General features: G+C 40.2%; 1 protein-coding gene across 1 annotated transcript in view; it reads right to left on the bottom strand.

The window, feature by feature from the left end:
- Positions 1-583: 583 nt before the first annotated feature.
- The window catches only part of FMN2 (formin 2), a 230875-nt gene continuing 213298 nt past the window's right edge, over positions 584-18160 (bottom strand). The window contains exons 18-19 of the mRNA XM_065401668.1: positions 857-938; positions 584-655 (exon numbers count right to left, since the gene is read on the bottom strand). Coding sequence (XP_065257740.1) covers positions 584-655; positions 857-938 — 154 coding nt within the window. The remainder of the gene's footprint in view (positions 656-856; positions 939-18160) is intronic.

Genomic DNA, 18160 nt, shown 5'->3' with positions numbered 1-18160 from the left:
CGTCACAATGATTCATAAAATAGCATTAAATACAAAACAAACTGAATCATGTTTTTAGGGAAAAAACATGACCAAGGAAACAGTCATTCATTTTTAAATATTGCCAAAAAAGAAGCATGGGCAGACACTATGAAAATTATGGACCAGATTAATTTTCCACTGGGAAAAAAATCCAGCCATTGTAAAATAGGCCCATGTCCTGAAAATGCTTATGCATGCACTTAACTTTAGCAATTTGAGTAGATGGCCACTGAAGTTAATAGGAATTGCTCATGTGCTTAAAACTAAAGATATGTGTAAGTATCTTCAGGAGCAAGGCCATAGTTTATAGGGAGCTGTATATAGCTCAAGAGATTAGTAAAAGTAGAGTATCTTCTTTTTCTAGATCTCGGTCTCTAACCCAGCCTAGGTGCGTAGTGACTTACAGTCACTGGCATCTAATAGGTCGTCAGTGGCCCAGGGGACAGGTGACCTCATCACAAAATCCCCCATCACAATTGGAAGCTGAGCAGTGGGGCTGAGCATTGGATGAGTTTGGAGACTGAACTACCTCCTCACCCGTAAAGGTCTGTCTCTTCCAGCTTCAGGGGGATAAGGCACATTGGCAGGGCACTGTGGGGAAATTTTCACTGCCACTACCTGAGCTGCGTCTGTTCTGTGGATAAATATAGGACTTCAGGGTTGTCAATCTGGCACCTTTCACAAAAACGCTAAATTCAGACACATTTAAAAATAAACATTAACTAAATATGTCAGGATAACGTATATACAAAATGCAAAAAGAACAAAGAAAAAGAAAAAGTTAATAGGAGCAGTATAATATAATAATAATAATAATAATGCAATCCGTTCTTACTATTCCAGAATCATGTCTTGGCTTTATATTATAAAGTGATTTCCCCTTTTTCTGTCTGCACACTTCCTCTGCTTCTTTAACCCTGAAGAAAGAAATTTTGATGAATATTTCACTGGGTTAAAGCCATTTGCAAGACAGCACAATATGTGAATCAAAGATTAAAGTTTAAAGATAACAAATGTGTAACTCCCTCCCCCCACCTATATATGAATATGCAACGGTCTGCAAAAGACTATTTATAATAAGTATTTGCTATTACAATACCATCAAGAAGACTGTATAATTTACCAGGAAAGATGCAATAACTTCTAATTAGTGTACATAAAAATCACATTCTCTACCATATCATTAAAATTAGGATGCAAATATATCATGGTTAAAAAATATGCTGTCTGACCCAAAGAGTTGCTTTGCAAGTGTACGTATTGGAAACTGCATTTCCATCATTCATTGTTTACACTTCTGAAATGACCCCTCAACATTTCACTGTCTGCATACTGCCAACAAAAGCTTTGCCACTCTTGGTCGTGACTATTCTCCAATTTGTCCTTCATTTACCCAGTGATTTAATTCATTTTGGCAGAAACTTATGAAACGATTCAGCACAAATGTCCAGTCTTTGCTTTCATATTCATAATTGAGGAAACTTGGTTTTCGGTTTAAAACACAAACAAACAAAAACATTTTTCAGTTTCAGAGCAGTTTACAGTCTCTGGTCCTGATTCTGTGATCATTTACTGCTGGGATCAGTGCTTATTATTAGGAGCTGACATCAGCGAGACCGCTCACAGTAGTAAGTGATTGCAGGATTGGAGGCTAGTCTGGAATCCTTACTCACACAAGTATTTATATATTTTGATTTACAATAAGTATGTACAAACTCACCACCAACCCATGCCTATTCAGGCACCTTTGTCAGATATTAAAAGTACAAAATAAAGCTAATAGCTGCTCCTCTGACCTGCAATAAATCAAGCTCAAGCAATGCTCTCTCCCCCTCCAAAAATGGCCCTTATTATGCTCCTTCCTCTCCAAAAGCCTGGGTAGCCCTTGCAGCAGGCTCTGAACAGCGACACATTTGGGCTTTTTTGGACCAAAGAGAGGAATAGGTTCTAAAGCTGAGGGTTTTTCGCAATGGGACTACTTGCTTCAATACAGATCCCTCATGTGAGGAGGGCTGCAAGTCAGGACCTTATTAAATGATGCTCAGCAAACACAGCATCTATGATAGGATAAACCTCTCTGGGTCCAGCAGCAGGGTGTTGTCATTGGGGTACTACCCCCTAGGACCTGCTCCTGTCAGTAGCCTGCCAGAGCCCAGTTCTGGCGAGCTCCAGGACACTGTTTCAAATGTGTTTGCTTCATTAAGATTTTGATTGATCTGCGGATCAATCTAATATTGCCATTGGGTGTTTGAAGCATTGATCCTGTGTCGGGCATTCCGTTATTGAACCTTTATGTTTCAGAGGCTTCTACTGGGTTACTTTGTAAATGGTGACTCTTAAGGGGGTGGACTCTTGAGTGAAGGATGGCAATGTACTTTATAAAGAAAAGTATAGCAAAAGAGAGTCAGGTAAAACCCATATTGACTTTCTGTATAGTTGCCAGCAGTGTGAATTTTGGAGACAGCTTACTTTGCCTTTTTATCATCATCCATCAGTGGGAAATAAACAGGAAAAAGATACTGAAGGAATGAGTACAGAGACCAATGATACATCCTTGGGCTGGTCCCAATGGATATTCTCCAAACCACTTGCATGTCTGCTATTTTGCTGTGACTATAAGGAGCAATGTGAGAAGCAGTTTAAAAAAAAATCATTGTTTTATGTTATTAAGGGCCAGATTTTCAAAAGAGACCAGCTCCCATTTAGAAACTTAAATGCAAGTGGCCAGTTTTTCAGAAGTGCTCAGCACCCAGTGAAAATGTGACCCCCAATTGTGTCTGCTGAGCACTTTTGAAAATTTGGTGTCAAGTCACTGTCCCTTTTATCCAACTTCAGCCAACATCCCCCAGCTTTTTCACAAATGCAAAATATATACTTTTACAAATCAGCTTTGATCATGATTCTCTGCCAGTTGTGAAATCAAAGCTCTGACTGCACTCAACATCTTAAACTTAACAAATATAGAAATGTTTCTAATTGTACAGGTTTTTTTTTAAAAGGTGATTACACATTATTTTGAAACTGTATTTCCAGTCTAAATGAGAAGCAGATGAGACAGTGCTGCACAATATACACAGAGCCTTTGCAAAAATGCTTAACAGCCAAGTAATGCGGCTTTTGTAAAAGGTATTTTAAATGGGTTCAATAAAGGTAGCAGCCAAGATGTAGTGGTAGCTTTACTACAGCAGCTTAGACAGATGGTATAAAATGCAGTCAAGTTCACAGGAATCTGTTTGTTCACTTCCAAAGACCGACTTACCCTTTCTAATTGACTTCTATGTAAATTTGATCACATTTGAAGGAAGAAAAGTCACCTATCTCCTGTGGTCACTTCCTAATAATCTATTAGACAGTTTTTTCCAAGAAAAGATATTACCTCACCCCCCTTGTCTCTTTAGACACATTTGAGACATTAAAAAGGGTCTATTACTAAGAGTAATATATATTATAACAGTGTATCTATCATTTTATGCAATTATAGCTGCTAGATAAGTGGCATATCCCACTTTAGCAAAAGTGGGTCAGATTCTTGGCTGGTGTAAATCAACAGAGCTCCACGTGGCCTAGTATGTGCTCCTAACTCATCAACAAATTCATGGGTTATACTAAATAATTGATATTCTGCAAATACTAAGACTTCTCAACAACCTCTAATGCAAAGACCAGATGGTGTGAAACACCTCACAATATTTTTCTAAACCAACTCACTCTGATCTGGAAATTGCTGTCCAATAACATAAGGGAAGCTTTAGTTCCATGCTCTATCCCAACTAAGTGACCCGTACCTGGGACATACTGGCCATTGTGTTTTATTTATGACCACATATGGCAGTTCTGTTGTGGACTGCGAGTCAATGCAAAGTCTCTGACTTGAATATTTTCTGGTAGATGTCAGAGATGCCCAGGCAGATCCAAGAGAAAACTAACTGTTCATGGCATTACAATGGGAACAAAAAAACCTCACATATATTGTAAGTACTTCATCAGCATAAGGTACTAAAATTCTACCTTTATCAGTGGGATCTTGGAGCTATCCAACATTGATTTCCCCTCCATTCTAAAAAGAATATTATTTCTAAACCAGATAATATTGTAACTTAGAGCTGGTTAACATATTTCAAATTCCAAAATTGACAAAGTTTAATTAAAATTTTGAATTTCATTCAGAAAAGGGAAGAAATAACCATCCATTTTAGTGAAAATGTCTCCATATTTCAACCAGCTCTAATTATAGGTTGTGGTCCTATATGAAAGAAGTCCTACAGAAGTTGACAGGCAGCTTGGCCAAACCTGAGCGGTGTGGGGCTGCGAGAGTGCTGGGTAGGCAATGGGAGCAAGCAGAGCTGGGCAGCCAGGATCAGGAGGAGCTGATTCTGGGGAGGCACTCTGGTGAGTGGCCAGGAAGCGGGTAGTGTGTGAAGGGCTCGGGGGTAAGTTGATGGTGGGGTCTGAGGTGAATGAGGAGTGTTGGGGACTGCAGGGTGAGGGGCTGGAGCTGAGATTGGGATCTTGGAAGGTCAATGGGGATTTGGGGAGAATGGGGGATGCTGGGGGCTGAGGTCAGTGGAACGAATGTCAGGGCTGCTGGTGTGATGTGTGTGGGGGCTGTCAGGAGAAGTGGAGGCTGATGGAGGGTCGTTTGGGTATATGTGGGGTGGGAGGGGTATTCAAAGGCTTGTGTGGGGTTTTGTGGGATAGGGAGCACTTTGCTGAGCAAACCTGGTGCAGGGGCTGTTTATACTGCAGAGGGCTGGCAGCAGCTGAAGCAGAGCACTTCTGCTCTGGATGTGCTGCTCTGGCAGAGAGGACTGCGAGGCAGCATCCTCAGAGGTTCTCATCCCTCTCGTCTGTTTCTCCTACAGAGGGAACTCACTTCTCAGGAGGATAATTTACATTGGAAACAGCCCCAGCCTTGCTCCTGCCAGCTCTCCCCCTTGAGCTCTCCCTTTGGGTTAAAAAACATAGAGGACCCCCTCTGTGAGAGACAGATAGCTCAGTGGTTTGAGCATTGGCCTGCTAAACCCAGGGTTGTGAGTTCAATCCTTGAGGGGGCCATTTAGCGATCTGGGGCAAAAATCTGTCTGGGGATTGGTCCTGCTTTGAGCAGGGGGTTGGACTAGATGACCTCCTGAGGTCCCGTCCAACCCTGATATTCTATGATCTAGCCAGCAAGTCCTCACCTTCCCCCAGACTCTGTATTCCCATCTCTGCTGCTTCCATTCTACCTTGGGCAGGGGCTGGGCGACAGCTGCCGTGGCATATGGATCTCAGTCTAGTTTGGCAAAGTGTGTGTGTGTGTGTGTTTCGGCTGGGGGAAGGCAGCATACGTTCTCTGCATACCATAACAAGTCATAGGTGGGGTGGAAATCAGTAAGTTCACTGCTGCTGTTTTGTATTACTACAGCTTTTGAAGAGAACTGCAGTGTTTATATTGGTTTGTTAAGGAGTGGCTTGTTTTGAGAGACAATAGGACTTGTCACTGTTGAAAAACCTGGCCACCCTGCTCAAATTTGCCCCTCCCCACATCATGACAGAGGCGTGTCTGGGTCAAACCTGAATGAGTGGTGCTTGCCTCACCCCATACTTCTACCACAGCCACTGAATCATCAGCAGGCTCATCATGCCTGCCCCTTGAAAATCCGCTGCACCCCCACAGTGTAGAACCTCTGTTTTAGGGGGCAAGAGGAGAGCAGCATACTGACTTTTCGCCTAAGACGGCAGATTGTCTTGTATATCACATGCACTGTCTACTTTAAGGAAGGCAGGGCCCCCAACATCCACAGAATACAGGGTCCCAAAAATCTTTAATCTGGACCTGTTTATATATATTGAAATCTCCAACTGCAACTTTGAGTGTTTGCAGGATAGTTCTTGCAGAGGCATGCTACAAGCCAATTGGCAATTAAACTTGGACTCTTAATAGGTCTTGTCTTCCAGTTTGGAAAATTAGGTCTTTAATTCTTCAGGACACTGCAACCCAGTATTAGGCACTAAGAGAGCTTCACCTGCTTCTACTCTAGACTTCTTTATAAAAGGTACATGGTGCGGTGTGACTTATGTTCTAAGACAATGAGCCAATTGGTAGGCTGCATGGCCAATACTAAAAAAAGAACTTCTCTTGAGCCTGTGAATATGTAATTTATGGCACTATAAATGTGGTAAGTGAAAAATAGTGTGGTCTAGTGGACAGGGCCCAAAGCTGGGAGCCAGGAACTACTGAATTCTACTCACAGACAAACCCACTTACTCATTGTGTGGCTTTGGGCTACTTTAACCTGTCTGTCTCTTGGCCTCCTGCTCCTGTGATGAGATACATGCAGGCAGATTCTTGTGCTTGCAGGGAGCCTCACTAAAGTCAATACAACTCCACATGCATGCATCTCTAGCATCAGAAACTAAGCTTCTTCATCTGTAAAATGAAGATAAAATTTACCTGCATCACTGGGGTGCTATGTGAGGCTTAATTTGTGACTATATAAAAAAATGGAAAGCATTGTGTAAGTGTTAAACTGTAGTATTATATATAAGAAGTTTGGTAAAAGCATTACCGTTTATCTCCAGCCTACAGCTGTGATCATTAGGCTTCTTCAGTGCTAAATCCAAAAGCAACTAAACTATTATTAATTGTTGCAATGTGCAAACATGTATTCTGAAGGCTGAAAATATGACTTAATCCAGGATTTTGTTTAAATTTAAAATGAAAATGTACTGATTTCTCCTTTCAAAAAGCTCTAAAAATATACTGGTTTGAAAATTTCTACCACTTAAAATTACGGAAATCAAAAGGGCAGACAAGCAGCCACCAGCTAGACTAATACATTAGATTAGTTGGACATGACTTTGAAATGTCATCAGCAGTTTCCTCCCTTCCTTGGAAGTCAGTATGTTTGTACTTTTTCACTATGATAAAGTGGACAGAGGAATGAACTCATTTTAAATTCCCTTTTCTTTGCAAACTGCCATGTTTTATAATACCTGCTGTGATGTGCACAGGATTTGTCAATTATTTAAATTAATACTTTTGAATTATGCAAATGATTATATTTAACATTTCCATTATGTTTTCATCTATACATATGAAAGGAATTTTCAAATTGGATAAGCATAAGGCAGAGAAGTGAGAAGAACCTTGGCTAATATATTTTCTATTTGTTCTATTAAGAAATATGCTAAAAATTAGTCATATATATGTATGACTGATTTAATATATATTGAAATATATGTTGAATATTTTATAATGTATAAAGTGCCTATCACCATACCAATCAGCAATACTTGCAAAAAAATTAAAACAGAAATTATATTTAAATAGCTATAAAGTATGAACAAAATTAAAGAGAACAACCTGTGCTAGCATCAAAAATATAGTATTATCCACACAGGAATAAAACAAAAGAAATGAAGACAAAGGGAAAAACACCAAATCAATAAAAAGATTGGGGGGGAGAGGGGAAGGGCTGAGAACCGTGGAATGTCCACAATTCTAATAATAAACAAGAATCTTGGAAGGGATATAAACCATCATGCCTCAAGGAACAAACTCCCCTCTTACTATTGGGGTTAGGAGGAAACTTTCCCTGGGGGCAAATTATTCCACAACTGGCTACTGCAGGGCTTCTTGCACCTTCCCCCAAAGCATCTGGTGCTGTCCACTGGGAAGCAGGTCACTGGATTTGATGGACCACTGATCTGATCCAACTGCTATATTCCTAAATATGTTTTGTCTAAGTAAGCACTGTGAGGTTGGGCCCCATTTTTGTAATAAATGTTCTAGCTATTACAACACAAAACCACTGAACAAATTCACAGTTTCAAGTGAATCAGAAAAAAGTAGGTCAGTTATATGTCATAATCCTGGAAGAAGATGTGGCTGAATGTACAGTACATAGAAATTAAAGGTCACAAGCTCATTTACTCATATTCATTTTACTGTTCTTTAATAGACAGTCTAAGAAACTAGTCTTAATCTTAATATTTTTACATCAATAATGAAGTAGGATACGATTTGCTAAAACATACACTTTTACTTACTGCTCTGATGATATCAACCCTATCTCAGCTCTCTTCACTGGGTCCCTGCTTCATTCTGCATAAATTTCAGACTCCTTTATGTCACTTTTAAGGCTTACCACAATTTTGCTTCGTCTATATCCCATTGTTTCTACTTACGTTTACTCTCACACCTTTTGCGCTGCTCACTCATCTTACCTTGGTGTCAATCTCCTTTGGCTCACTCACATTTTTGTGCCTTTTTCTCACTCCCCTGCTATTGACTTCAGTGTCAATGCATGTGGAGGTGCTATTTAATGAGTTTTACACAGATGTAATAATTTTTTGAACACTGTAAGTGACCTGGTCAGAGAGATAAAGTTACTGTTTAACTATGGTGCGTTATTACTATTTCCTGTATGAATATATTTATCTAACTTCATAGGGGACTGTGGGAAAAGCAAGCAGGAAAGCAACATTTCTATACAAGAAAACCCCACTGGGGTGGGGGAGAGAAGGGAGGACAATTACAGAACAATGGCATACATCCAGGTTGATGTGACACAGATCTTCTAAAAAGCCCTTTGCTGGAAAGGGGGAGGGTGTCAATTGTCAGGAACTTTCTAGAGGGACAGGCTGACAGAGAGAGACTTTGCTTTTAAGGGGGCTGTTTGGTCACTGTATTACCACAGTCATTGCTGCTGATGTGTAAAGAACTGTAGGACCAGTCTACACTACAGCACTACATCGGCAGAGCTGCACCAATGCAATGGTGCCACTGTAGCGCGTCTGGTGAAGACACGCTATGCCAATGGGAGAGCGCTCTCTCACCAGCATAATTACTCTACCTCAGCGAGAAGCGTAAGCATTGTTGGCGGGAGAGCATCACCTGCCGACAGTGCCGGTGTGGACAGTGCAAAACTTGTGACACTTTTCACACCCCTGAGTGATGTAAGTTAGATCAGCTTAACCGGTAGTGTAGACCTGCCCCAAGTCAGACCTGCTGAGATAATCATCGTGTGATTCCATCCTGAGACAGGTGATGGCACAAGGCCTGAGAACAGAGAAGAGGATGCATTCAGACAGACCAGGAGGGGTCAGAGGTGCAGTTAACCCAATAACTGTGATAGGGACTACTCACATGCTTAAAATTAAGCATGTGCTTAACTGCTTTGCTGGATCCAGGCCTGAAAGTCCTCAGTTTCCATTTTTCAAGCCCTTCCCAAAAGGGACTCCTTTCCTTTCAGTAAACTTTCTTTCCACTCCATTCAGCAAACTTTCACTTCCATTCCATTGCTAGCTACTCCTTTTCTGCCCCCATCGTATTGCCTCGATTAAAACACAAGAATATACAAGCTTCATACATAACACAATATCAGTCACATTGTCTTTTATAGTCTTTGCCCCTCCCTTCTTCACCTGTTGTCATTTCTTGTGTTTTTTAAAATCAAGACCTAATCTTACAAACACTTACTACCAGGGTTAGTACTCACTATTGTGGGTTGTCCAATTTAAAGCTAATGTTGTTCCAGTACTGTAAAAGGGTAAATGGGATGACCCAGGTAATTATAAGCCTGTCAGCCTGACATTGATCCTGGACAAGATAATGGAGAGGTTGATACAGGACAAAGGAGCGTAATATAATTAATGCCAATCAACATGGATTTAAGGAAAATCCTGTTAAACTCACTTGATATCTTTTTTCATAAGATGACAAGTTTGGTCGATAAAGGTAATAGTATTGATATATTATACTTATGCAGCATCAAGTCAAATGTCTTACAGAAGTCTGACATTTTAATTAAAAACTAGAATACTACAAAATTAATATGGCACACATGACATGGATTAAAAGCTGGCTAACAGGATAGTTCTCCAAATGTAATTGTAAATGGGAATTGTCATTGAGCAGGTGTGTTTCTAGTGGGATTCCCACAGAAATCAGTGCTTGGCACTACACTATTTAAAGATGATCTGGAAGAAAACATAAAATCATCACTGATAAAGTTTTCAGAGGACACAAAAAATAGGGGAGTGGTAAATAATGAAGAGGACAGGTCACTGATACAGAGGGATCTGAATTGCTTGGTAAGCTGGCAACTGCAAGCAAACACTATCCATGTTAATAGGTGCAAAAGTAAATGTATACATATATGAACAGAGAATGTAGACCATACTTACAGAATGGGGGATTCTACCCTCGGAAGCAGTGACTCTGAGAAAGATTTAGAGGAGGTGATGGATAATCAAATGAACATGAACTCCCAGTGCAATGCCGTGGCCAAAAGGATGAATGTGATCCTTGGATGTTGATCAATTGGAGAGAGTTCAGAGAAGAACCCAAGAATGGTAAAAGAATTAGAAAACCTGCCTTATAGTGGCAGATTCAAGGAGTTTAATCTACTTAGTTTAACAAAGGTTAAGGGATGACTTGATTACAGTCCATAAGTACCTACATGTGGAACACATATTTGACAATGGACTCTTAAATGTAGCAGAGACAGATATAGCAAGATCCAATGGCTGGAAGTTGAAGCTAGAGAAATTCAGACTGAAAATAAGACGTACATTTTTAACAGGGTAATTAACTACTGGGACACATTATCAAAGGTTGTGATGGATTCTCCATCACTGGCAATTTTTAAATCAAGACCGGATGTTTTTCTAAAAAGTGATGCTCTAGTCCAAACAGAGATTATTTTGCAGAAATTCTATGGTCTGTGTTACACAGAGAGTCAGACTAGATGAGCACAATGGTGCCTTCTGGCCTTGGAATCTATAAATTGCAGAGACCAGTCACAACAGTGTGCAATCTCAGGATCAGACCTGTACGATGCTTTATAAATATTAAGTAAAATTTCCATAATTTGAATCCACCTCATCCAGACAGATGTATGTCTTCACTTAGCTAAAATGCTTTATTCCAGAAAGGATTTCCTCCAATGCAGCTACAGCAATAGTGAAACACTCAGTAAATGTAAAAAAAACGTGCAACATCCATGAGCATGTGAAAAACCTACATTTTAGCTAGTTATTATGCAGTGCAAAAGAGAGGCTCTCAAATCCTGCCTTTGAATAAAATTTGGATAGTTTACTAAGGGTTAATCTAAACAGAGGGAGCGGTTTCTTGTTTCCATCATAATAAAATTGTTTTTCTTCAGAACTTTCACCTCCCACTCCCCCCTATTTATTGTCAGGCAAATATATACAAAAAGTTCACCATGATTAAGTTTAAAGACAGCTTGCAAGATGAATAAGGGAGATACACTTTGGCACAGATACAGGAAAAAGAAACCAGACGTCCTTGCAGCCCCGAAGGCAGAATCATTTTATCTACCTTCTAGACCAAACGCCAGCCTGACCACAGCCTTATCAAGACTGAGAGAATTTCTCTCATCATTCAATCCAATGAGAAGGGGAGCCACTTCCCTGCCACAAAGCATTAATAATTTTGTCTGAATAAGTATCTGTGGCAGACAGATTCATTTCCGACTGGCTCCGAGTAGGCTTGGTGGAAATACCCTTACACTTCACTAGAGTCTACTAGTACATGACAAATTTAAACATACTGACAAGGTTGGAATGTTGCGTGCTTTAGGTAGTAGAAATGGTCACAACAAACCTTCCAACAACAAGCTAAGAGCAGACATTACTATTACACTTCGACAAGATACTTCATGAAACTCAACACCATTGTGTCTGTACAAATCCAATACATTGTGAGACAGAGTAAAAAACCAAGTGAGGCAAGAGATTTCATAGTTTGAATTAAATGGATTTTTAATCAGTTAAATAAAAGAAAAAAGGGATGTCACATGCTAAACAAAGGATTTAAACTGTTCTGTGAGGATTGCTCTGTCTTGCAAGTAACATGTTTATAATACTAAGACCCATGAGCAATTTCTTTAAAAATCAGCCAAACCATTCAGTGCCAGATATTTCTCCAATCTCTGGAGTACCACATAAGGAAAGAGAGTTATAAAAATCTTTCTTGTGAAACTGTTTATGAAGAGAAGGGCTAAATGTGATTATTTCACCCTGTTTTTAAATGTGTTTATTTAATTATTTACTAAATATTCTTTTAGAGCAGAAGGTCATATTTGTTGCATGAGATAATCACAGCTAGAAATCAGAACTGTTAAAATAAAAGTAGTTTATAAAACACAAGCAAAAGTTTAGAGCTCTTGCACTAAGCTATCAGGGTTGAAGTGATGAAACAGACATGATTCAGTAACTGACTGCAAAGACTTTTACACAGATAAGAAGCACATTATGATGTACCTGGTCCCATCAAATTGACGGATGAAACCTAACCTCTGCCTACCAACAAAGAGGTTATGCGTTGGACTATCTTGATATCACAGCCAACTTCTTGCACTGCTCCTTTAAGGACTGTGTAGCAGACAATAGCTGGCCGAAAGACACTGTGATTAATCATACTTTGGCTCAGGGGATCAAGGACAAATGGATTAAAATGTTTTAATCTGACCACTTAAAATAGAAGCTAACCTGTAGCAGAACCCTGGACATTTTCCTCCTTTGTCAACAACTGATGCCCAGAACTGATGCCCAGTACTGCCCCGAGATGTCATTTCTCAAACACACATCTTGACAATACAATGAAAAAAGTGTCTGGTGTGTTTTGTTGATGAAGATTTCGTTGAGATTAGCAAGCATTGTAGATCTACATTTTATTTATTTTACTTTCTGAGATTAGTCCACATCTTTGGATGATGAAATCTGGCATAACTCCCTTGACTTGTACATTATAGAAACATGGAATCATAGGACCAGAAGGGACCTCGAAAGGTCTTCTAGTCCAGTCCCCTGCACTCATGTCAGGACTAAGTATTATATAGACCATCCCTGACAGGTATTTGTCTAACCTGCTCTTGAAAATCTCCAATGATGGAGATTCCACAACCTCCCTAGGTGATTTATTCCAGTGTTTAATTACCCTGACGGTTAGGAAGTTTTTCCTAATGTCCACCTAAACCACCCTTGCTGCTGTTTAAGTCTATTGCTTCTTGTCTTATCCTCAGGAGTTAATGAGAACAATTTTTCTCCCTCTTTCTGATAACCACCTTTTATGTACTTGAAAACTGTTATGTCCCCTCTCAGTCTTCTCTTCTCCAGACCAAACAAACCCATTTTTTTCAAATCTTTCCTCATAGGTCATGTTTTCTAGACCTTTAATCATTTTGTTGCTCTTCTCTGGACTTTCTCCAGTTTGTCCACATTCTTCCTGAAATGCGGCGCCCAGAACTGGACATAATACTCCAGGAGAAGACGCATCAGCGTGGAGTGGAGCAGAAGAATTACTTCTCTGGCCTTGCTTACTACACTCCTGATAATATAGCCCAGAATTATGTTTGCTTTTCTTGCAACAGTGTTACATGTTGAATCATTTAGCTTGTGATCTACTATGATCCCCAGTACTCCTTCCTAGGCAATCATTTCCCATTTTGTGTGTGTGCAACTGATTGTTCCTTCCTAAGGGGAGTATTTTGCATTTGTCCTTATTGAATTTCATCCTATTTACTTCAGACCATTCCTCCAGTTTGTCCAGATCATTTTGAATTTTAATCCTATCCTCCAAAGCACTTGCAACCCCTCCCAGCTTGGTATCGTCTGCAAAATGTACAAGTGTACTCTCTATGCCATTACTTAAATCAGTGATGAAGATATTGAACAGAATGTGACCCAAAACGGATCCCTGTGGGACCCTACTTGATATGTCCTTCCAGCTTGCCTGTGAACCACTGATAACTGCTCTCTGGGAACAGATTTCCAACCAGTTATATACCTACCTTATAGTACTTCCATCTAGGTTGTATTTCCCTATAGTGTTTATAAGAAGTTCATGGGAGACAGTATCAAAAGCCTTATATAAAGTCAAGATATGCCCCATGCTTCCCCCTCTCCACAATGCTTGCTACCCTATCAAAGAAAGCTATTAGGTTGGTTTGACACTATTTGTTCTCGAAAAAGCCATGCTGACTGTTACTTATAACATTATCTTGTAGGTATCTGCAAATTGATTGCTTAATTAATTAAGCATTTTGTGTGTGTTTTAATTAAGCTGACTGGTGTGTAATTCCCTAGCGTGTCCTTATTTTCCTTTTTATAGATGGGCACTATATTTGCCCTCTTCCAGTCCTCTGGAATCTCTCCTGTCTTCCAGGACTTTTCAAAGATAATCACTAATGGCTCAGATATCTCCTCAGTCAGCTCCTTGAGTATTCTAGGATGTATTTCATCAGGCCTGGTGACTTGAAGACATCTGACTTGTCTAAGCAATTTTAACTTGTTCTTTCCCTATTCTGATCCTACCTCATTTTCACAGGCATTCATTATGTTAGACGTTCAATCGCTGCTAAACTTTTTAGTGATAACTGAAACAAAGAATATGAACAAGAGGCTGCTAGGCAGCTCTCTTAACACCACATTCTACAGGCCATTACTGATCCCACTGAGGGTTACCAAAAGAAACTATACCATCTGCTCAAGAAACTCCCTGAAAAAGCACAAGAACAAATCTGCACAGACCCCTAGAACCCTAACCAGGTGTATTCTATCTGCTACCCAAGATCCATAAAGCTGGAAATCCATCATCTCAGGCATTGGCACCCTGACAGCAGGATTGTCTGGCTATGTAGACTCTCTCCTCAGGCCCTATGCTACCATTACTCCTAGCTATCTTCGAGACACCACTGACTTCCTGAGGAAACTACAATCCATTGGTAATCTTCCAGAAAATACTAGCCACTATGAATGTAGAAGCTCTCTACACCAACATTCCACACAAAGATGGACTACAAGCCATCAGGAACAGTATCCCTGATAATGTCACGGCAAACATGGTGGCTGAACTTTGTGACTTTGTCCTCACCCACAACTATTTCACATTTGGGTACAATATATACCTTCAAGTCAGCGGCCCTGCTATGGGTACCCGCATGGCCAACATTTTTATGGCTGACTTAAAACACGCTTCCTCGGGTCTTCTCTCCTAACGCCCCTACTCTACTTGTGCTACATTGATGACATCTTCATCATCTGGACCCATGGAAAAGAAGCCCTTGAGGAATTCCACCATGATTTCAACAATTTCCATCCCACCATCAATCTCAGCCTGGAGCAATCCACACAAGAAATCCACTTCCTGGACACTACAGTGCTAATAAGCAATGGTCAAATAAACACCACCCTATACTGGAAACCTACTGACCGCTATACTTACCTACATGTCTCCAGCTTTCATCCAGACCACAGCCTACAGCCAAGCTCTAAGATACAACCACATTTGCTCCAACCCCTCAGACAGAGGCAAACACCTACAAGATCGCTATCAAGTGTTCTTACAACTACAATACCCACCTGCTGTAGTGAAGAAACAGATTGACAGAGCCAGAAGAGTACCCAGAAGTCACCTACTACAGGACAGGCCCAACAAAGAAAGTAGCAGAACGCCACTAGCTGTCACCTTCAGCCCCCAACTAAAACCTCTCCAGCGCATCATCAAGGATCTACAATCTATCCTGAAGGACGATCCCTCACTCTCACATTTCTTAGGAGACAGGCCAGTCCTCGCTTACAGACAGCCCCCCAACCTAAAGCAAATACACACCAGCAACCACACACCACACAAAACAAAACACAAACCCAGGAACCTATCCTTGCAACAAAGCCTGTTGCCAACTCTGTCCACATATATATTCAGGGGACACCATCATAGGACCTAATCACATCAGCCACACTATCAGAGGCTCGTTCACCTGCACATCTACCAATGTGATATATGCCATCATGTGCCAGCAATGCCCCTCTGCCATGTACATTGGCCAAACCAGACAGTCTCTATGCAAAAGAATAAATGGACACAAATCAGATGTCAAGAATTATAACATTCAAAAAACAGTCAGAGAACACTTCAACCTCCCTGGACACTCAGTTACAGACCTAAAAGTCGTAATTATTCAACAAAAAAACTTCAAAAACAGACTCCAACGAGAAACTGCAGAACTGGAATTAATTTGCAAAATGGACACCATTAAATTAGGCTTCAATAAAGACTGGGAGTGGATGAGTCATTACACAAACTAAAAACTATTTCCCCATGCTAATTTCCCCCCTACTGTTACTCACACCTTCTTATCAACTGTTTGAAATGGGCCATCCTGATTATCACTACAAAAGTTTTTTTTCTCCTACTGATAATAGCCCACCTTTATCGATTAGTCTCATTAGAGTTGGTATGGCAACCCCCATTTTTCCATGCTCTCTCTCTCTCTCTCTCTCTGTGTGATTTTTTATATATAAAACATCTTCCTACTATATTTTCCACTGCATGCATCTTTAGCCCACAAAAACTTATGCTCAAATAAATTCGTTAGTCTCTAAGGTGCCACAAGTACTCCTCGTTCTTTTTGCTGAAACAAAGAAGTCATTAAGCATCTCTGCCATTTCCATATTTTCTGTTATTGTTCCCCCCGCTCCCATTGAGTATTGGGCTTACCCTGTCCTTGGTCTTCCTCTTGCTTCTAATATTACTCCAGTTTTTAACTTGAGTATTGAATGGCCTTTGGATCCATTTCAGTACTACAAGTCCTTGGCACTCTGCAAAACTTGATACTAGAGCGGATCAGAAATCTTCTGCTGGAATGATTCTCTGACAAAAAATGCAGTTTCTGTAAAATTTCTGGCTGGAAAATCTAAATGAAATTTTTCATTCTGGACAGGTTTAACCCAAATAGGAATATTTAGTTTTGAACTGTTCAGCTTAGAACTGATGTGAAACATTTTTCCGGATCATGGTGCATAGCCTTATTAAAGTTGTAATTTGGGCTCCCGTTCTCTCCTATTGTCTGGGCTCTGTGGAGGACTACATCTCTCACATTGGAGAATGGACTCCCCTACAATCAAGCAGCATGGGACATCAAGGCATGAAAGTGACATCTCATGGGAGATGTAATCCGACCAGGAAGTCTGGCCCATAGGGAAGAATGGAGGTATCAGGTATTCAAATAAGAGCACCCATGAGGCAAAGCACCACAATAGGAAATGCAGTTTAATGTTGAACTTAGAAGCATTTCAAGTTAATTTAAACCAAAATCAAACATTTTGATTGCACTATGTTGAAATGTTCATTTTGATTGAAAGTGTAGAAATGTTTCATTTCGACATTTCCTAATTTAAATTTTTTGAATACTTCACTCCTTGAAATATTTTAATATTGCATTTTTTTCCTCCTGATTTAGGATGACAAATGTTGAAACATTAGAATTTCCTGTGGGACAGAACTTCCGAATTTCACTCAGCATCACTTGGGACCAAGCTCCTGGTGGTCTAGAGATTTTGTCTTGCTCTGCTATGACAGTGGTCTCCAAACTTTTTTGATCGCGCACCCCTATCATTAAAATTTTTTTGAGCACGCACCCCCTGCCGCAGGGCTGGCTCTACCATTTTTGCCGCCCCAAGCAAAACTGCCAAAGCAAAAAAAAAAAAAAAAAAAAAAAAAGTAAAAAGGCCACCCGAAATGCCGAAGCAGCGCTGCTCCGGCGGCGCTTCTCCTGCCGCGCACCCCAAAGGATCCTCTTGCGCAACAAGAGAAAGGCCAATTGTGTAATAACCATGGTGTCCAACCATATATAGAGAAACATATCTGCACAAATACACACACACATCCAAAGTTCAAAAGGGCAACACTTTTAAAATTAAAGGAAATCCCATCCTTAAGTCACCAAATGGTGCAGAATTGCCAACTCTTGTGATTTTATTACAAGTATCTCATATACATATATACACGTACATACACACACAATGTTTCTATACCTCCTGATTTATACCAGCAAATTCATGAATTTTGTCCTTAGTCAAAGTGGTCACCATTTCCCATTACTTTCAATAAGGCTGAAGCAAGGCTACCTTCAGGACAGATGACCATCATTTCCTACATCAGCTAATTTTACATTGATTTTTAAATGTGGCCTTGCTAGGCAATGCTACTAATCTTCATTATCACAGGAATGACACATTGAAGACTTACTATAGACATTTTTCACCCTCTGATTCTTCCCCCACTTCCCCATTCCTTACTAAGTGAATAGTTCCATGTTCCCAGATCTCTCATTTTCAGGTCTAATTTACT

Source organism: Emys orbicularis, chromosome 3 (genome assembly GCF_028017835.1).
Source record: "Emys orbicularis isolate rEmyOrb1 chromosome 3, rEmyOrb1.hap1, whole genome shotgun sequence".
In the NCBI taxonomy this organism is placed as follows: domain Eukaryota; kingdom Metazoa; phylum Chordata; order Testudines; family Emydidae; genus Emys; species Emys orbicularis.
Note: the sequence above shows the minus strand (reverse complement) of the source record. Positions and strands in the feature narration are given on the sequence as shown.